This window comes from Dicentrarchus labrax, unplaced genomic scaffold (assembly GCF_905237075.1).
Source record: "Dicentrarchus labrax unplaced genomic scaffold, dlabrax2021, whole genome shotgun sequence".
Taxonomy (NCBI): domain Eukaryota; kingdom Metazoa; phylum Chordata; class Actinopteri; family Moronidae; genus Dicentrarchus; species Dicentrarchus labrax.
The window spans coordinates 34,307,753-34,328,903 of record NW_026136704.1 but is presented as its reverse complement, the minus strand read 5'-3'; the positions used below and the strand labels follow the sequence as shown (position 1 = coordinate 34,328,903).

The window sequence follows — 21,151 nt, the reverse complement described above, 5'->3', positions numbered from 1 at the left end:
TCCTTCTATATTCTATAGCTCCTAACGATATGTTTTAAATTATCCAAAGTCCAAACATATTCAGTTTATTATAATTTAAGAAAATTAAAGGCAGAAAACAATTACTTTTTAGAATCTTGACCCATCAAATGTTTAGAATTTTTCAAATTTCAAAAGAGTTGCTGATTTATTGATTAATAGATTAATAATGATCAGCTCTTCTGTCCATCTGACTAATATAAGCAGACCACACAGTAACTTCAGTGTCCTGCATCGTGTGTTTAGGATTAGGTATAATTTTAAATATTAAGATACCAGTACCCTTAAAGTGATACCGATGCCAACAGAATACTTCATCTGATACCTGGTGTGGAAGAAGCCACTGGCCTTGCAAACATCAAGTTTTTTCCATGCTCGATGAGGTGTTTTATTGCGTTACTCGTAGTCCCAGTTTTTCCCGTAATGATTTTATACACAGGCGTTCAGTAAAACCATATTTTCAAACGTTTCTGTCGCACCCACAGCCTGTATGTAGCTGTAGCTGCTTAGGACAGAAATCATAATCATCGATTATTTTGATCAGTACTGAGATCATTTTATTTAACACGATTACTCGCTGACTTTGGAAACATCATGCAGTTATTTAACTTCTTTTTAATGTGTCTTTTAACAGTGTTTACTTACAATAATTTACGGATGTCCCGACCAAAAACAAAACAAAAACAACTAGATAAGTCTCGATACTGATGGTACTGGGTGCCTTAAAGTAACCGAGTACCAATACTAAGTCCTAATTGTGCGAGACACTAAAATTATACACACACAAGTTAAAAGTATAAATTGCCGTCCTGCTTTCTGCTGCAAAAGCAGGTCATACTTGTAACACACACGTTTATTTGGCACACTGCAAAGGTCTTTGTGGGGCCCCTTTCAACGAACTTGCAACATGCAAACCTTTGATTTGCAAGGTGAGAGTGATTTCCCCTCTTGCACGGTTTGACAAATCCAAACAAAACTCGTGACCCATGCGTGAGCCTGTGAGAGAGGCAGCCATCATTTTGTGAAACACGTGACACTGCCACCATTTGAATGTGCGTGGAAGCGGAGATATCAAGACAGGCTTCTTGCTGGAGTCACACGTTGCAGAGACGATCTCGGACTATGTAGTACGTCTGAGCAATTGTGACTACTGGGGACCCCCCCAACATTTAGAATTACTAACGCAGAGGTTTTTTATTAAAAAAAAGAGTGCTATACAACTACAGACTTTCTGAAAATAATTATCATTTCACAAGCTCTAAATCTTCTTAACCCCTATTTGAGCTCCTATGTATGTAATAATGTAAAGAGCTTGTGTTTTGTCCCTTTAGTGTTTCCATACCCTGTTCCCCCCATTGAAGAGAACGTGTTGGATGAGGGGAAACTGCTCAAACCCTGGGACACCAAGAAGGTAAAGACATTGTTGTATTTTACTCTTTTATTATTCTATAGCAATGTTTTATTTAATTCTGTAATTTAAAATGTCTGTTTAAACCTCAAATGTATTTATTATATCATTAGTTTTTGAAATAGTCATTCACATAGCTTGTGTTAAAAGTTCAAATTTATCCTGAATACAAAAACTAAAAACCTTATTTTTTAAAGTATCTGGTGTGTTTTTACATAACTACTATAAATTAGAAAACTGTGTTATAGCTTTTATAAATGAAAGACATTTATCTTCTCTCTCTCTCTCTCTCTCTCTCTCTCTAGTTGCCTCTGTTGTCGTCCCGACCCAAGTCTTGTGAAGTCCCCGGTATCAAGTAAGTTCGAACACCATTAAACACACACTGCATTAGGTCATAACCACTTCTTGACAGTTCTTTGGTGTGGCAGGAAATTAGATTTGTCCCTTCAACAAGAGTGGTGTCAGAGTCTACCTTCAGGCAGTAATCAGTTGCTCTGCTGCTTCCGTTGCTTTTGTGTTCTTCATCTCTATCTCAAAGTCACCAGAAAACCAAACCGCATCAGATATCAGACGTTCTCTCCGGCCTTTAACCAAAAAACATCGGAGTACTGGGAATTCTTCGAGGCACAGAACTCATGTGCATCTTATTTTACCGCTTACTGTGATTTAGTTACTGAAACTATTAAATTATACCTAAATATAGATATTTAGTATGATCTAAACCTCTGTTTCCTCTCAGTATCTTTACGTCCCCGGAGCAGCCATCCACGCCGGCTCACGGCGTTCCGTCAGCACTCAACACCGGGGGCTCGCTGCCGGACCTGTCTAGTCTCCACTTCCCCTCCCCGCTGCCCACACCGCTTGACCAGGACGAGCCCGGCTACCCAGGGTCCTCCTCTCTGAGCGGCGGGAGCAGCACGGGGAACCTGGCCTCCACCCTCACTCAGCTGGGCATCAACGCCGCCAACGCGCAGGGAGGCAACGGCAACTTCCACCACCACCACACACAAGGTAAACACGGGTCCGGGGACACGATAAGGTCATTGGGTGGACTGAAGCTCTTATTTGGGTGTTTCACATGGTTAGACTCAGTAAAAACTCTGAAAAAAGCAGTTCCACCTTAACAATCACTGCTTCTCCCACGCTGTTGGACAGACAAAGGACGTCCTGGAGGGGCTGCGAGCCGAGCTGCTGCTAACGTTAGCTCAGCTTGTTTCTCTGATAACTTAAGATCCAGACGTCCGATGACTAAAATCCTTCATCCGGTTCAAATCTAGAGTTAAAAAGCACCAAGATCTAAACAGTGGATGGTAACAATGTGGCTTCAGACTGGATCAACAGTCAATGTATGACAGCTTCTGGCAGACAACCGCAACGCTGACGCAGGCACAAAGGGGATATGACGCCATCGACAGGCGACCGGTGAAACGCAGTGTTACCTGAATAAGTTTGAACATTGTTGGAAACATTTGGGATAATGTAAGAACACAACTACATATAGAACATAGAGCCAGAGTTTATACACTTTGTTACATGTTATAGCTTTAGGGGCAGTTCGGATATGCACTCGGACTTAATAAAGAGAAACTGTCTTGAAACCAAGTAGTCATGGTTCAGTTCCTCTAGTGACTTCTGATTCTGCTGAAGTGTCTTCGGGCAAGACATCGAGCTGTCTGCCTGCTCACTTGTTATTAATCTGCCTGGATCAAAGCCTCAGCTAAGTGACTAATATGAAGGTTAGCAGAGGAAGTATGTGGGTGAGAGCGAATGAGATGAAACGAAGGGGGATGTACGGTGGGGCAGCGCTCTAAATTTAACCTCAGAGAGAAAGAAGGGAGGGTTTTTTTTTTTTGTGGGTTGAAACGCAGTCGGAAAATGTGTCTTACCGTTTGTGAGGTGACTGTACCAACCACAGACAGGAAGCTGCTCTGAGCTCAATCTCAGGCTGCAGGCCGCCTCTCCAAACTGAGTCTGGATCATCATGTTGTCTTTATAAGGTCGTAAATGGACGGACAAATTGTCCCCTGGAAGCTCGAGGGGAAGTCCAAGCTGAAAACCACAACTTCTAGTTTGAATGTGCTACTATAAAGATCTTGTATTTGTCACTTCCAACAAGTTTGAGAATTAAAATGTTTAAATTTGAGTTCCCTTTTTAAAAACAATATGTCACACAGTTTCCTAATTTAAAGCTCCAGTCGGCATTGAGGAGGATCTCTTGCGAGCTTCAACAAATCAGATCAATAAATCAAGTAACCAAACTCTTACCGAAGCCAGTCGGGAGCTGCCTTCAGTGTCGTTCGTTACTCTTCTTTCAATGAAGAAAAACTCTCCACTCCTGACATAACTGAGGCTAGCAGTATTGACGCTAACCTCTTTAGCAGCCGCCGTTTGTTGTTTAACGAACAGTTAAACCCCCGTAGCTGCCAGTACTTCCTTAAAGGGATTGGTTCGGTACCACTGGAGTCTGGCCACAAACGCATAGATTGAAGCCTGGCAAGTCTGGTGGCAAGTCCAGCAGTGGTGTCCTTCCATTAAATATTAGGGATGAGGGTCGAGGCCCGGTTCTATAAGGATCAGGAGGCCTGAGCTTATCGATGCTGCTGTCGAGACTACCGGGTCCTATAACGTTATGTACACTACCTTAAAACAACACATAATAATTAATGGGGCAGTTAAATTATATTATTAGGAATTAATCAGCATGATTAAATTAATAATAATAATTTATTTTGTATGTGTGGAAAGTTTTTTTTTGGATAAACTTTACAAGAAAAGATAAATGAACATTTGAAAGTCAGAACTGAAGAAAGTGAATCCCTAAAAGTAGTAAATGATTTTAAAGCACTCAATAAAAACAGCAGCCCGACACATTCAGTCCAGAAATATCTCATTTGTTTGTTGCCATTAGGTTTGGTACAGAGGGTAAGTCCTAATGACTTTGGTGATCCCCTAACTAAGTTGATCAGATATAAATATGAGCTTATTTATTCCCCTTTAAAAAAAAAAAAAAAAAAAAATAAGAAAAAAGAAAAAAATATAATATATATAGAGCTCTGGTGGGCGGAGTCAACCACAATCACTCATAGATAATAAATAAAATCAAGTGTAATAAGTGTTCAAGAGGAAAAATACAAACCTGGATTGGTTATTGATTGATATTTTGAGTCATTAATAAAAACATTCTCTGATTTCAACATCTCAAATGTGAATATTTTCTGCTTTCTTTGGTCCTCTGTGACAGTAAACTGAATATCTTTAGGTTAGGGACAAACAAGACCACCTTTTAACGTTTAATTGACCGAACAACTAATGTACAAATTAATCAATAATGAAAATAATCATTAGTTGCAGCCTTAAAGGAGACAAGTGACAGACGTGTAAAACAAACACTAAACCTACATGATGTCACAGGTAGGCAGTGCTCACTGTATAATTTAGTCTTTTGGTCAAAGATATGTCGTCCTTCCTGTTTTCAGGGACATTTTCTGGACTGAATCCGGTTGTTGTTCTTAATTTTTGTTGTTTTAGGGTTCACAAATTGTTGCTCTAAAACCAAAGCATCTGATATTGAATGCAGTCAGGTGTTGCTAATAACACAGATAGCAGAAATTACCATCATCTTGAGCTCAGCTAGAGGAAGTGTCTTGTTCCTGGTTTCAGTCGTAAACCAGGTCGGAAAGGAGACATGAAATGCAGTTTGTGGATGAACCTGACCTACTGAGCGTATATAAAAAGAAGCAGAGGAGGGAGGGAGGAAAGGAGAGAGAAAGGAGGTACAATAAGATAAGGCAGCTTGTGTTTGGGGACAGAGCTGATGTTTTCACCTGCTGGGATCACCTGGGGAGGGTCCGATTCCCCGAACAATAAACTGAAGCCACAGAGACAAAGAGAAAAGACTTTACTCCTTCAGACCTTGTTACTTAGTAAAGATTAATACAAATATATATATATATAAGCATCGGCTCGCTACCTCTGCTCAGTCTCGCTGGGTGGATCATCCTCAAGGTCCGCTGCTCTTTAATCCAAACCCCACGCTTTCCTTACCGGTGACTGCAGGACGTTTCTGTCTTATTAATAAGTTATTAATATGTGTTTCAGCAATAAAGCCGAAAACAGATTGAACAAAAACGGTTAAAAAGAGCTAGCTATCCGACTCAATCCGACTCAATCAATGATGTTTTCAGCAACAATGAAAGAGCGAAGAACAGAAGAGTTTTGTTCCATAATAGCACAAATATTTTATATGTATGTGTTTTATGATCTGTTCTGATTCACAGTTGAGGCTCGTTCCATTAATTGCAGTGTGGCAGCATTTAAAGGTTAATGGATGATTTTTGGTGAACCTGTTGTTGTTGAACTGATTTATTCATTTAATGGCTAATTGTGACACTAAACTTAATGAAAATGAATATTGGTAGCAGCTTTACGTTACATTCCCTCTGTTCTCTCCACCGTTTGGTCTCTGTGGACGTTGCGAGTACGTTTGCGTTCACAGTGTTTTTGTTTTGCCTCCTCAGGTCTCCTGGCGTCTCTACAGAGCACGCTCAGTAACCCCTCCCTGCAGTCGTCTCTAAGCAACCCCAACATCCAGTCTTCACTCAGCAGCCACTCTTTTTCCAACTCTTTGAGCTCCGCCTCCCTGCACTCGTCGCTCAGCAACCCCTCGCTGCAGTCGTCTCTCAGCTCCTCCCCCTCCCTGCAGTCCTCCCTCAGCAGCCAATCGCTGCACTCCTCCCTCAGTAACTCCTCCCTCCAGTCGGTGTCCAGCAGTAACCCCAGCTACAGCAGCGGCGTGGGCGGCTCCAGCTCCTGCTCCTCCTCCTACTCGCCGCTGCTCAGTGGACAGGGCCAGCCGCCACTCAGCACGTCGCCACGGAGACGAGCCCAGCTCTCCCCGCTCATCCTGCCCATGGGAGTGGAGTCACGAAGGCATCACTCCAAACAGTTCTCCCCCACTATCTCCCCCACCCTGTCCTCCATCACACAGGTAACACACACACTGATTCACAGTCGTCACTAACTTCTACAAAAGGCCTTAAAATGTATCAAAGAGCGGCGCCGCTGGTTGAAGCGCCATAGTTGAAAATGAATTTCCCTAAATACGCCGCGTGTGAAGCGACCTTAACTAACTGGAGTATACTCCCGAAGAATGGTGCTAACATCCACCCTCCCTTCCCACAGGGCGTCCCTCTGGACACCAGCAAACTGCCTCTGGACCAGAGGCTTCCTCCGTACCCACTCAGCCAGTCCCACCAACACCAGCCAGGCCCCCACCAGCCTCTCTCTGGTCTGCAAGGCTCCCAGCCAGGCCAGCAGCCTTCTCCGCTGGGCCAGCACCACCACCAACAGCTGCACCGCCTCCAGCAGCCGCGGCCCAACGCGCAGCAGCAGCAGCAGCAGCAGCAGCAGTCGCAGTCCATGCAGCAGTCGCAGTCCATGCAGCAGTCGCAGTCCATGCAGCAGCTCCACCTGCAGAACCTGCGCAACACACACAACCAGCACATGCAGCAGCACTTTGGAACGGTAGGCCGCTGGGTCATATGAAAGGAGATGAGATTGTCCAGATTAGTAGATTACATGGATTAGATAAAGATAGATGCATTTGTTCAACATACAATACATACACTCACCTGTGCAGTTCGGCTTACGCAGCGATTATGGCGTGTTTCTCTGCAGCAGCAGAGGCCGATGGGGCAGCAGGTGAACACGGCGAACGCGCAGCTCATAAAGAACGAGAGGGCGATGGATCAGTGCGTCCAGAGCTCCTCGTCCTCTCAGTGTCACGTCAAACAGGAAGCGGAGCAGCAGAGAGCCGACGGCCTCCCGCAGCTGCAGCAGATCAGCCACAACCTGGCCTCCGAATTCTACAACGTGAGTGACTTCAGCACCGTCAGAAACATTCACAGCTGTGGGTGGTTAACAGGTCGGACCGTCCCAGTTCCACTCAAACAGTAACAGTCAAATCTCAAGTCCCGCTAGTGCCCCCTAGAGGCTTCACTGTTTATCACAGCCATAATATGAGAGTACAGACAACGTACTGATGATACAGGGGTCACAATGAAATGATGACGATATATTTTATTATTTTAGTGTAAAGAACACATCACCATGTGCATCAAATGGTGTATACTATATTTAATTATTATTTATATTTGTATCCAGCACTGCTTTTTGTGCAAATGGCTGAAGCTAGATTACAACACAACAAATAATAGATAATATTTGATTTTCTCATGATTTCTTCTAACAAAGTGAGATTATGACAAGATACAAATCTACAAAATATATTTTCTTTATCAAATTAAAGGACCCTTTTTTTATTTAGATAAAACATTGCATATTTCCTTTTCTTTGTTTGACCCTGTTCACATCTTCTTATCTTTTTCATTTTCTGTGTCTGCCACACGGGATTTTAAACAGAACGGTGCATTCTCAGTTTCAGTCTTCACCTGCGACCGCTGTGGAAGATCAGATAGACTTTATTGATCCCACACTGGGGACATTCACCGCCGCTGCAGATACAACACAACACAATAGATTAGAAACATACACATTAAATAAGATAAAATCCAAACAAATAAAGGAATAAGAGTTATGTATGTACACTATATACAGATGTGATTAATGGATGAATTAAAGGTCATGTAGAGCTATGAATGTACAGTGCAGGTATATTATAATCTTAAGAATGTGTGTGTGTGTGTGTGTGTGTGTGTGTGTGTGTGTGTGTGTGTGTGTGTGTGTGTGTGTGTGTTGTTGTTGTTTTGTTGTTGTTGTTGTATATATATATATATATATATATATATATATATATATATATGTGTGTGTGTGTGTAACTGCACAGTACAGTTTTTTGTATTTGCGCCTTTATACAACTCTACAAGAATAAAGTTAAAAATAAACGGCGCCCTCTGCTGAGACGGGGGCGAAAGAGCTGCAGGTTGCCGACCACTGCTGACCAAAAGAATCAAAAATTAAATGAAACAAATTCATAAAAATGAATCCAGGTTGTGAATATTATCAGGTGTCCATTGCTCAATGTCTGCTAGCTTCATAAACAACCTGCACTGTGGGGGTCTGCTTGTTTTCGATTCCTCTCAGAAGGCAAAAGGCCTCAACTTTAATTTTGAGAGTTTTCAGGGTCTACTTTATGTGTTGACACATATCTTGAGTCAGTTTTGTTGTTGTTGTTTTTAGATAATAGTGGGTTGTTTTTTGACTTAACTTCCAAAAAGCCCTCTGAAAAACCAGAAGGAGGCACAGTGATCACTGGATTTTATGTAGATGTTGTAATTATTATCCTATACTTTTTATACCAAACTGGTTTCAATAAACAATTTAATAGAACACAGTTTTGTGCGAAAGGAATTAAGGGCCTGTCTCAAATAAAGGTAGTTTTAGTTTTACGGTATTATTAACCTCTGAAACCCCCACAGTGATCATTGCAAACTAATCGTCTCTTAGTACAGGACAACCGCTGATCAGATAGTTATTATGGAGCAAACACCAGTAACCACTGACTCCAGACTCAACGTGACCAACTCACTTGGTTTCATAAGCAGCTTGAATCTGTTTTGGTCTCTTACAAAAACACTGTGTCATTTTGCGGATGTCTTTGCACTATTTTAGTAAGTGGAAATGTCTGATTGGATTAACTGATTGAATCAGTTTTATTAATTTGGTCATGCTCAGTGTTTTTGCTCTGCCTGTACGAACCAGTTCAGTTGTGTAACCCAGACACACACAATTTACTGTTGATGTGTTTGTCTTATTTCCATTTTTCTTAAAGTGTCGGTGTTACGGTGGATGATCATGCACGTGTATAGACCATACTTATATCTTTGTTGGTGCCATTTAGTGACATGAGCACATGTGCTGATTAAGTTCAGTCGTCTCTCCTTCTGATGTAAAAATAACAACAAAATAAGATGTTTTCATTCATGTTACGGGCTCCATTTTAAAAATACATGAATTGACAGGCAGAAATGTTAAAGTTAGCTCTTGTCTGACCTCTCGGGATCAGGGAGGCGTGGGTGTCGTGCTCACTGTGTGTGATGTAATGCTGAGGTGAAATGAAAGAGAAAAAGCACCTGATGCTATTTCTGGAGGTTTGCTGAGTAGATGTCATTGCATGCTGAGAGACTCTGAAATCTGATCAACCTTTCAGCAAACAGACAGACACCACGCTTCCTGGCTCCTCATGTTGCAAACCTGCACACAATAAATCTAATCATTTTAAAGATAGAACAGAAACAATACAAAATTTTTAAAAAATGCATTCAAGGAACTGCAGGAAAAACACAGGCAAAGTCCACAGGAGAGAAAAGGAGGACAAAATGTTCATTAAAGTTTAGTTTAGTGTCTGTTGGTTAACCGAGACTTCTTTTTGATGTTTCCCAGGATGCCTTGCTCAGCTCTTTACTGGACGACCCCTATCTGAGCCTCCAGCTCACAGGCAAATCCAACCAGCAGGTAACAGCGCACCTACAGATGATGTCATCATAAAGTGTAAATAACATTGGCTGGAGGGGGTATGATGTCACCCACAGTGTGTCTGAACTGATCATTTTAAAGCCAGCAGGTTGTGTTTACTGTTGAGCCGAGAATATCAGTTTCATTGTCGGCTCATTTCTCCATAAGACTGCATTATATCGGTGTGTTATTGCAACCAGTGGAGCTCCCCCTGCTGGCCTTACATAGAGTTCAGGTTTAAGACACTGCTCGGACCCTGAAGCTCTGTCTGTTATATAAACTGTCAGTGGGTTGAACAGTGCAGGGCCCTCCTGTGATATAACAACACTAACAGTGGCCCAGTGAGATCCCTGCCTTAAAGGTTATATATACAACATTTACTTCACTAGAGCCCAGGCATCTCAGCCGAGCCCGACCTGGACGCGAATTTCCACTTAAAATAAATGAAAAAAATAAATAACTGAGTTTATTACAAGCTAATGTGAATAACATTGTGTAAATGATGTAGTGCAAATTATTATCAAAACTAATATAAAACAAAATCACTCATTAATTACAGTTTAATGACTAGACTCCATTGACAAAACCACTTGTACCACTTGTAAAACACACTTCAAACTGGACTGAAACTAAATAAAACTTACCAAAACCGTCTTTGTTAGTGTTTCCAACAATCACCAACTCTGGTTCGGTGGAAATAAATCCTTAATTCAACGACGTAGATGAGAAAATAGCTGTGAAACATTCAGCAGTGGCCGCAACGAAATCCTTGGGGACAAATGTGCCGGTCAAAGTCTGTTATTGTCAGTGTCTGACAGCATTATGGAAAGGATTCCTACAGAGATAGACCTTTAGTTTAACCACAAACAGCAGTTATATGGCTCCATAGTGGACAGAAACAAACTTCTGTCTGCGCGACAGGAGGAGCAGCCTCTCGGCTATTTGAAGTGCAGACATGACAACGCTGCAAAACTAGATTTCATGCCAGATTTCATTCACTTATACAGATGTTTTCAGCAGATGTGCTGACTCAGGTGTCGAAGGACTTAATAGGACCTCTAATGGCTTCTTGTAGACTTTAGGATGGGTTAAGTTGCTTTATTGGTCTTTATTTACGGTTCCAGTCTGCCCAGAATAATTTGGACAGTTATTTCTATCTTATCCCAGATAATCTACTGAGATCAATAAAGTCTTTGTCTTCTTTAAACTGTCTCATGAGTTTGTTAATCTAAATCCAAATATAAACCCAAGGTCTTCTCCGGATTTCAGAACAAATTCCCTGATGAAAGTCAGATGCTTTTGACCTGCAGTACTCTGTCAGGGTTCCCCATGCATCCTCCAAAACCTGGAAATGGATTAAAATTAGCAAAAATCCTGGAAAAAAATCAATGTTTTATAGGTTTTTTTGTCATTTAAATTGTATTTTATTTAGCCTGTGCTGTGGCCAAAATAATGTTACAGTTAGAGGAAAGCTGTAGTCAATAGACCTTTTTCCCAGCAGCCGTTTTGACATGAAATCATTGGTAAACACAGGCGTTACCAATGATACCAATTAAAGTTACGTTCCATTCATCTCAAACTGAGTCGAGGGGCCATGTTGGCTCACTGGTATCATTATGAACATTGTGTAGGTCCTCAGGTCGTTATCAGGTCAAATTCAAATACAGTTCAGGTAGAATTACAGGATTCTTTGGTTTTATCACAGATGTTTGATCCTGTGCACCTATATCCAATATCTGGATGTAAAGTATTCAGTATTCAGCGGGGAGGATCCGTATCTTACCATGTGGATCTGCTTCAGTTCACAGCAGACAACCAGAGCGACTGTCTGTCTCTGAACCACAGCGGTCTGAGCTGCAGCAGCACCGACAAGAACCAGTTCCCCTCCAACACCCAGGGGCACCTGGACATGCAGGACCCTGGGGACCAGCAGCTCCTCAACAACCAGAACCAGAACTACAGCGGCGGGGAGGGACGACACAACGTGCCCAACATCATTCTCACTGGTGAGCATCAACCAACGTGGTTGAAACTGGATTGTTGTGGTTCATAACGGGTGAAACTTCAGTACTGAAACCAGACAATAACCTGGTTTGAAACCTGGTTTTGAGGATGATAAACATGTTAATTTGACTAGAATATTAAATGTCTGAACACAAGCAGCTGCACAAGAGCTTAAACTAAAAATTCTGTCTGAACATGGGCCAAATTATCTTCTTCTTGGGCCAAATGAATCGGCTCCGAAACTCATGAAGCCCGACAGGAAATTTAGAAATTTACATTCATATGTGTCTTGCACATGGGTGTTGAAAAACATCTCAACAGCGCCCCCTACATCGCAGCTCCTGTAGCACATTTCACAGATATATGTGAAAATCTGTACATACATAAATGGACCCAAACCCAACTCCTCCTAGTGGACTGTTAGATGAAATAATGGGCTCTATATTAACAGTATAAAGCAACGTATATAAAACAGACTATTAGAAGGTAAACAGACTCATTTTGTCTTTCAGGAGAATTGAAAGAGGACCTGATTTATTTGGTTCCTTTCAGTCTTCCTGAGAATTGACCTGTGGTCTTTGGGGAAGTGAAGACTAGATGACTCTCAAGTTGAAGAGAAGTGAATCTGTGAATTTGTTTGAAAATAAGACTGGAAATAATTTAACCCAGTTCCCCTTGTGTACTCTATCTTTGAGCTAAAGTTTCAGAAACATTATTATCGTACAGCATAATGAGGGCTTCGTTAAAAACTGCAACAAGCAGCTGTTTTAGGAAATTACTGAACCGTTGTTGAACATGAAACTACATTTATGAGAATTACGTCTCCAGCAGGAACCAGTGCGCTCAGACAGGAAGTCAGACAGCGCTGAGAGACTTTTATTTCCTGTGAATATTGATCAGAGATGAATTTTCCTGATTTTTTTAGGAGCTTTTTATAAAATTCTCTGTCTGTGTTATGTTTTTAAATTAGATTTTAACAAGCATACATACTTCTTCTTCATGCTATCAACTCTTTGGTTGTTTTCTACTGTAAGACGAGGCTGTTTATCAGAGACTGACGCTCTGTGAATATAAACAAATAATGATCTAAACTTTAAAAATCCGTAAAGGAGATCCAGAGATTTCTCTCTAAACACATTTTACCTCCTTCCTTCCTTCCCTCCCTGCAGGCGACTCACCGCCAGGTCTGTCTAAAGAGATCGCCAGCGCTCTGTCTCACGTCCCTGGCTTCGAGATGGATCCCTTCTCCCTGGACGACCAGCTCAGGATGGACCCCCTGGCTCTGGACATGCTGGACGGCGACCTGATGCTCGCCGACCCGGCCGTGGAGGACTCCTTCCGATCCGACCGGCTAAAGTGACCCCGCACGACCCTCTGCTCCAGGAGCTCGGTGGGAATCGGCGAAGAGACGGCCACCCGGACTGAGGCGGAGAGAACCGGGATCAGCGCCGCTCCGCCGCCCACTCACCACTCCCCCAACCAGACGGTCTGCAGAGCGAGGTTTGGAAGGAACTTGGGGAATCTCCAAGAGTTTTGATGTAAAGAGAAGGACCTGAGACTTCTGTCGGAGGTCGGAACGAACTGAAGGAGGCGGGGAGTTTTTCCGTCGAAGGCACTTAACTGAAAACGCTCTCGCAATGCTTGAAGTCAAGAAAAAAACAAGATGCTTCTCTTTTTAGGCATTAGCTTGTACGAGTCTTATCTGCATGTTAATGAAAAATGCACTCGCGTAAATGCAAACACGCAGGAATAAACCGCTCACGTGACATCGGCTTTATGTAAGAAAAAAACAAACCAGCAAACGCTTGGAAGATCTTGAACAGCATTATGCATCCCGGTATGTGTGGACCCTCCCTGAGCTCTCTGACTGTTCTCTGCTCCACCCAGCAGCCACGGCGGCCATCACTCCACAGGAAACATGCGGTGTGATCGGTTTGGATTGTTTTACCCGAAACTGTCGTTAAGTTCGCTCGCAACAAAAAACAAAAAGCTACCAGTCGGAGGCCAATACTGTTTCCCTCTGCTTTATCAGCCACTTTGACAGGAACTTAGCCATGACTCAGAGGTCTATATATTTTTTAAAAGAAGTAGGTTTTCCTGCTCTGACAGTCACAGAAGTCAATGTAACAGCCTGAAAGAGGTTCTACTCTGGTCTGTACTCGTTTGAGTGAATCAAAAGAAATAGTAAGTTAATGAAAAGCAGGTTAAATGTTTGATCTCTCAGGAGTGAGTACGGCGCTAGAAAGAAAAAAAAGCCAATATGCTGTTTCTTTTTTCAAGTCTGTCTGACCTTCCCCATGATGTCACACAACTGAAAGTCCTTAAAATTATCCCGTGATCACATAGGACGTAACTAAAAACATTTCTTTTCTCGTGAGCTGAAGAGTCGATTATCGTGCTTTTGGGTCGAGTTGTTCCAATGCCTTTATTTCCTTCCCAATACCGATTCCAGTACATGCGTTATAAAAGGATTGCTGTCATTGTTGTAAGGCCTGGCTCAGTCAGAGTAGGGCACGGCATGACTTTGCTATCCTGGGGTAAAAAATTAATGAACAGGATACTGCCTGCCACCATTTAAAGCTCCAGTGTGTAACATTTAGGATCTATGGACAGAATTGGAATATAATATTCATAGGAATGGTTTTATTAGTGTTTAATCAGCTGTACCTGCTTTGGTGGTGTTGTGTAGTTTCTCCTACACACTTCAGGTTGTTGCATTCTGCAGTTTCACCACTAGATGCCACTAAATCCTACACACTGGTCCTTTAAAGTTCTTCAGATGAAAGCAACCTCAGTATTTTCATATCTGATCCTTCCATCTTTTATCCTTCACCAACTGAACAACAATCCTTCAGGCTCTGACCACTCGGTTGTTATATTCTAGGCAGCATTATTGTCCACCTGTCTAACTTTATAATAGAGAAACAAAAGGAAAATGCATTGTTTCATTTAAAGCCGCTGATCTACAGTTTGCAGCAAGAATCACCAAAGCAAGAGCTCGCTGTTCGTTAAATCGCATTTACACTTTTATTCAGATATTCAGCAGCATTCAGCTCATGAGAAATTATAAAATAAGCGTCCTGTGTGATCACAGATCATCAGTTCATCTTTCAGTCCCTCCAGGAAGTTAAATTCATTTACATTCAACCAATCCCTGTGAATTCTGTGAAAACTTTCAATGACCAAACATTGTCCGCGCAAAACGGGGAGCCATATTGTCTCCAGACTCACTTGCTTGTTTCTAGATGTGAAGAGTCTTTTTCTGTTCGCACTGGAACAAGTTGCCTTTAATGTTCACTTTGTCTCGCAATGTCATGCATACATCTCCATTTTTTTAAGAAAATCTGCCGTGTAATCTGACAGGCGGCAACAATCCCCCCAAAAAATCCAGTGAAGTCCTGGAGGGACTGATCTTTAAGTTTCTACATCACTGCCAGCTAGACGAGTTTATCTAAGCCTGAAACATGCTGCTGCGTCTGAAACATGCGACTGTCTGCAGGCGTATGGACACGTCACAGCGTGTGCAATAAGGGGAATTAACAATTTGTCTTTTTCTGCTTGCATTTGAGCAGCTCTCTTACGTTCCTGGATGTCAGTTTCCATCTCTGTGATCCAGGTCGTGTTAAGTCTAGCTTCCCCAAACACGTGTACCTTGTGCAGCATCGTGTTTCAGCCTCCTGTGCCTGCTGCTGTCTGTTAGCTCTCAGTCTCGTCCACATTCCCTCTAACAGACAGAAGTTCGCGTCTTGCTGAAGAAGAATGCGCTGACAATGCCTCGGATGCACTTGCCTGTAGTCACATGTTGATTGGCTGCATTTTTAATAGAGAATTATGCATTTCGACAATGAAACTGAATGTGTCGTCTGCTGACGGACAGACGGAGGAGTGAATGAGTGGCAGATGGGAAGCAGGGTTTCTGGACGCCTCTGGGGAAAGCAGGCTTCTTTCAGTGCTTTTAAATGCGTGTAGAAACCCCGACTTCACAAATCTGCATCTTTTTCCCTTTGAAATGTTTGAAAGACAGCTACAGTCGCCCCTCAGGCTTGAGCTTTATCGCCCTTTCAGGTCAACATTTTAAAGGGCAATCCCACCAATGTTAATGTTGCTGTTTTATCTAACCAGACATTTTCCAAAAAAAGACCCAACTGTTAATAACTTGTGTGTGTACAAGTTTACTGTCTTGATATGGATCCTTTATTATAGATTAATCTGCCCATTATTTTCTCCATTAGTTAATCATTTGACTGAAAATAAAGAAAGTCCAGTTCACAAAGTCACAAGTAGAACATCACATCTTCAAATGCCTTTTGTTGTCCGACCAAAAGACCCCAAAGAAAAACGAAATCCTCTCATTAGAGAGATCAGATTGAAGAATATTTAGTATTTTAGCTTCAAGAAGGACTGAAGCAATCAGTTGATTATCAAAATTAGATTAGAATATTTGGTTTTATGTCAGTTGACTGAGCTCTAGATTTAATCTTCCTTTCACAAGAGGAATAGTCGATAAATCTGTCACAGAGAATCTATCTGAAGTCATTTTTACTTGCAAAACTATTAAACAATCTGCGAGCTCATGTTGTGTTTGCTCTGTAGCAATGTTTTCCACCAGTCCTGCATCTGATCGGGCAAATCACAACCGCTGTTACTGTTAAATAACAACTGCACCTAAAGCTTGTGTTGATAAGAAAGAGTCGTTTGCCGTTCCTCTGACAGGATTCGGTTTAATTTACCAACATCACAAGTGATTTGTGTATAAATTTACTCCCCGTACAGTCATGACCCGTGAAATCAGCAATCGGAGACCAAAAGCATGTTTTGTCACTTCAGTGTTGGTTCCAGGTTCTCAGCTGTGAACGGTCAATAATCGTAATCGTGTAGATTTGTGGGTCGGACATACGAACACATTTGAAGACGTCTCCTCGGGTTTTATGTTTCACTGTGTTTAGACAATTTGTAGCCCGAATGTTTCATCTTTTAATTGAGAAAATAAGCAGATTAATAGATAATAATCCCTAAATTGTGTGCACCTTTAACCACACCCAGCAGTGATGTCACAGTGTCCTGGAGTACACCTGTACATCACTTCCTGTTCACTTAAAATCCTCTTTCACAAAATAAATCACTTTAACTTTAGGCAACAACCCAAATGCAGTTTTTTGGCGGGATTGCCCTTTAACCCCAGTCACTGTGATTGACAGCCCTTAGCCCCGCCCTCTCTGCCTGCACTTGCTGCACCTGTGTTTTCAGCCCCCCCCTCGGGGGGCTGGAGCATGGCAACATGTTTTTATGTAACAAAGGTAAAAAAAAAAAAAAATCTTATTATTAATATTATTCTGACTATAAAGAAGTTTTATTTTTTAATCCAAAGTGGTCTAAATCTGTATGTATATAATTTCGCACATAATATCTTTTAAAAAAAAAAAAAAATACAGTATATTTAAGAGAGAAGAAAGAAAAAAAAAACAGCTTGTAGAAGTTTGAAGTCGCAGTCGGAGAGTTTTTGAACAACAGCTTGTGAAACAATTAGCTGCATGTGTCTCCTCGTGTGAGCAGTTAGAGTCCGCGTTGTTGTGAAAGGAAATACTGTTGTCAACCCCACGTCCCCTTGTTGTTGTTGTTGTTGTTGTTGTTGTTGTTGTTGTTGTTGTTGTTGTTGTTTGTGAGCTTCACACAGCTTCTGGATGGCCGTCAGTTGTGTATTTGAGTTATTGAGTCTGGTTTCGGACAACATTCGAGGTCTGAGGAACGTTTTTCGGTTTAAAGTTTAAAGAGTTTAGAATAATTTGCGTTGAGAAAGATTTTCTAAAGATAGAAAACTGGAAAACTGAAGTCAATTTTCTTAAAATAATCAGAAAACCACAGCCCGTCCTTTACAGCAGTGTTTCCTAACCTGGGGGCGGGACCCCCGTTAAGGGCCGCGAGAAGGTGAACGCGATAGAAAAGAGTAAAAATAACCTTAAAATAACGTTTTTAACTGGTTATGAACTGAATTGTAATACTGATGCCTCTCGATGAGTGTCATAAACACACATATTGATGTCTGCCAATAGTCTGTGTCCGCGTCGGATTCCCCTTGAAATCAATGAAACCAGGTGGTAGAAACAGTACCGCTTTAGTCCACAGGGGGCGCCAGCATCAACACACAATGAAAGAGATTGAGCTTTTCCGGTTTTATTTATTTATTAAATTGATTTGTTCAGGACAGCAAAAGCATTAAAGATTAAATATACATTTATTTCTTATATTTATTTGTCATTTAGCTGTTTTATTGTTTCAAGAGGAAATTATAAAATTTAAAGGTCCAGTGTGAAAAATATAATATGTTTTTATCTACAGAGGGAGCGGGTCCTCTTCTACGGAGGCCGCCATGTTGAACCGCCATGTTTCTACAGTAGCCCAGAACGGACAAACCAAACATTCGCTCTAGATTGGGCCGTGTACATCTTTCGCGGCCACCGTAGTTCCTCCAACACACTTGTAAGTGGAGGGTGAAGTGAGGAAGTCACAATATGCAACTAAATTCTTCACACTGGAACTTTTTAAAAAAATAAAAAAAGTACAAATTACCGCAAATCCAGTTTTAGGAAGCTGAATTCAGGTTGCCTGTTTTTCTATTAATCGATTATCTTTTGTTTTTAATGGTAAAGTTAAATAAATGTTCAACAGACTGTTGGCGGTGCCATGAATTAGAAGAAGCAGGTCTGGGGTCCGCGTGGATCCGGAGACACGGCGAGGTGAACGTTCAGCTGAAGTGATTAATGCTCTTAGACGGTCGGTTGGTGTGAGTTTGTTGAAGGATGCTGGTGGAGATGATGATGAGGCTGGTTCCCTCTGCAGGTCCACGAGCTTACCTGTGTCCTCTCTGGGCTTCTGTAGTCGATCAAATCTGGTATAAATGGCAGAACTACTTCCTGGAGTTTCTGTTTCTGACCTCTGACCCTTTTTCAGTCACCTGTTGGATAGAACGAGAGCTTTGCTTGCGGGGGATTCTGGGAAGGTCGGCGTTCAGCGGAGGTCAGAGCTGTCGGCGCCGGCAGCCGGCGAGATTTCTGTGGGTTCGTTTTTTTTTTTTAATGGGGGGCGGGGAAGTCGCTTCGTGCAGCCATGTTGGATGAAAAAGTTACTGCGTTAAAGTTACAACCAGGAGGGGAGAGGAAGTTGAAGCACTGAGGGTTTGATGTTTCTGTGGTTTCGTGTCCGTGATGAGTTTCTCTGTGTTGTCGACAGGAAGTTGAGCTTCTGTCAGTTGAAAACGCTGCAAAGAAAAATCTCATAACAAGTCATTAAATGTCCTAAAATCTTTAAAGTAGCAGTTCATTAAACCAGATTCATGTTTTCACTTCAAGTACATCGGTTCTCAACCCGGGAGAGAGAGTTTAAGACTATTTCATACTCTTCACCGTTAATCTGCCAATCGACAGCACAGTATGGGTCTGATCAGTTGATCCTTCCTAAGCCCCGCCCCTTTTTGGAGGACCTCGAGCTTCCTCTTCGATTAACTTTCTCCTTTCCTGTGCTCAGATATGCTACGTGCTAGCCTCGTCTGTGTTGAAAAGAGCCACAGTTTGGTCAAACGATCAAAGCAACACACACATCTATATAAATATGTATAAATCTCGAGGAGGGCAGGAAAGGAGGAAGTTGACCGAGGTTTGCTCGACTGTTATTGGAGCACAGAGCAGAAAGGGGGCGGGACTTAAAGGATTTAAAGCCGTGGTTCCCAACCTTTTTCTTTAAGCGACCCAGAGTAAATTACAGATTTTATGTATATTAATTTATATTAAACAATAACAGTGAACACAATAACTGATTATTTCCTGTGAATATTAATCAGATGAGTTTTCCTGATATTTTTACAACCTTTTTATACAACTCTCCGTCTGTATTAAGTATTTTTTTTTATTTTTAACAATCATACAGACTCAATAAGCTTCTTCTTCTCCCTGACGCTCGTTCTTGTAGCTCTTTGGTTGTTATAGTTTCATTAATGTCGGCCTACTGTGTGTATCTTTAAAATTGTGGTCCCCAAAGAGGTTGGGAACCGCTGGTTTAAAGGAGCAGAACTGTGGGACTGAATGGCTTCTTATTACCTGATTTTCTTGCAGTGAAATCTCTTCGTACAGAAAACTCTTCAGATTCAGTCTCGTACAGTTAAAACAGGATTCAGACCGAGCGCCAAAAACACGTCGGATTAAAATCAGGTTCGGAAGGAAATCAGATTTAAAGTCTTTTGAACGTTACAGGAAGTGTTCAGACGGCGGCGAGGAACAAAATCTGTCGATTTCTGAGGGGGGGGGGGGGTTTAAGTTAAATGTTCATTTTAAAAGCATCATTTTATTTTTACGCTTTGTTTAATAAGAACAGGTGTCACTCAGAAGGTCAAAACATCCCATAATTTCCCCATCTGTGTTTTCCTGTTTGTAACATTTGTGTGTGTGTGTGTGTGTGTGTGTGTGTGTGTGTGTGTGTGTGTGTGTGTGTGTGTGTGTGTGTGTGAAGCATCTTGCTGTTATGCAATAATAATGTTGTGAGTTAACATGCAGTTCCAGACTCTGCCAGTAGGGGGAGCTGTTGACCAGCGAGGTAGTTTGTGTGTGTGTGTGTGTGTGTGTGTGTGTGTGTGTGTGTGTGTGTGTGTGCAGACTCTAGGGATCAGTTAAAGGCCATATTTCATATTTTTTCATATTTTTTATTGATGTATGATATTAATTGCTCTCACATTATTAATGTTATTGTTAAGTTTTTATGTTTTTAGGCTCCGGAGGATAAAAACGAGCTCTTGCGTCTTTTTTTTTCCGCTTTGTATTATTTGAGTAATAAATTGACATTTTTTTTGTTCCATTCAGATTTTTATTTGAACCTTGTAATAAATAACCAGGGAATGTTGAGTGTGTTGTACATAATGAACATTGTTTTCAAACCAGAGGTGCTTCTGAAGCTAACAGGAGAGATTTTTAAAGAGACTGTACCTTCACATTATTTTCCAGAAAATAAACAAATGAAACCTGGAACAGCTGTTTGTCTGTTTATGTTTATAAAGAAATATTCATATTAATGGGCTGCAGCCAGCTCCTGTACTGTAGTAAAAGAACTGATATCACCACACTGTAAAGTACTGATACCACACTGTAAAGTACTGATACCACCACACTGTAAAGTACTGATCCCACACTGTAAAGTACTGATACCACCACACTGTAAAGTACTGATACCACCACTCTGTAAAGTACTGATACCACACTGTAAAGT

The 21,151-nt window shown here is 41.6% G+C and overlaps 1 protein-coding gene across 3 annotated transcripts in view; it reads left to right on the top strand.

Moving 5' to 3' along the window:
- The window catches only part of LOC127362938 (CREB-regulated transcription coactivator 2), a 46,513-nt gene extending 25,600 nt beyond the window's left edge, over window positions 1-20,913 (top strand). For 2 of the 3 annotated variants that reach the window (XM_051399326.1, XM_051399324.1), the window contains 9 exons: window positions 1,350-1,429; window positions 1,732-1,781; window positions 2,166-2,437; window positions 5,944-6,413; window positions 6,608-6,949; window positions 7,103-7,297; window positions 9,827-9,898; window positions 11,700-11,904; window positions 13,072-20,913. In XM_051399326.1, coding sequence (XP_051255286.1) covers window positions 1,350-1,429; window positions 1,732-1,781; window positions 2,166-2,437; window positions 5,944-6,413; window positions 6,608-6,949; window positions 7,103-7,297; window positions 9,827-9,898; window positions 11,700-11,904; window positions 13,072-13,262 — 1,877 coding nt within the window. In that variant the 3' untranslated portion in view covers window positions 13,263-20,913. The remainder of the gene's footprint in view (window positions 1-1,349; window positions 1,430-1,731; window positions 1,782-2,165; window positions 2,438-5,943; window positions 6,414-6,607; window positions 6,950-7,102; window positions 7,298-9,826; window positions 9,899-11,699; window positions 11,905-13,071) is intronic. The other variant, XM_051399325.1, reaches the window with a different exon arrangement.
- The last annotated feature ends 238 nt before the right edge of the window (window positions 20,914-21,151 follow it).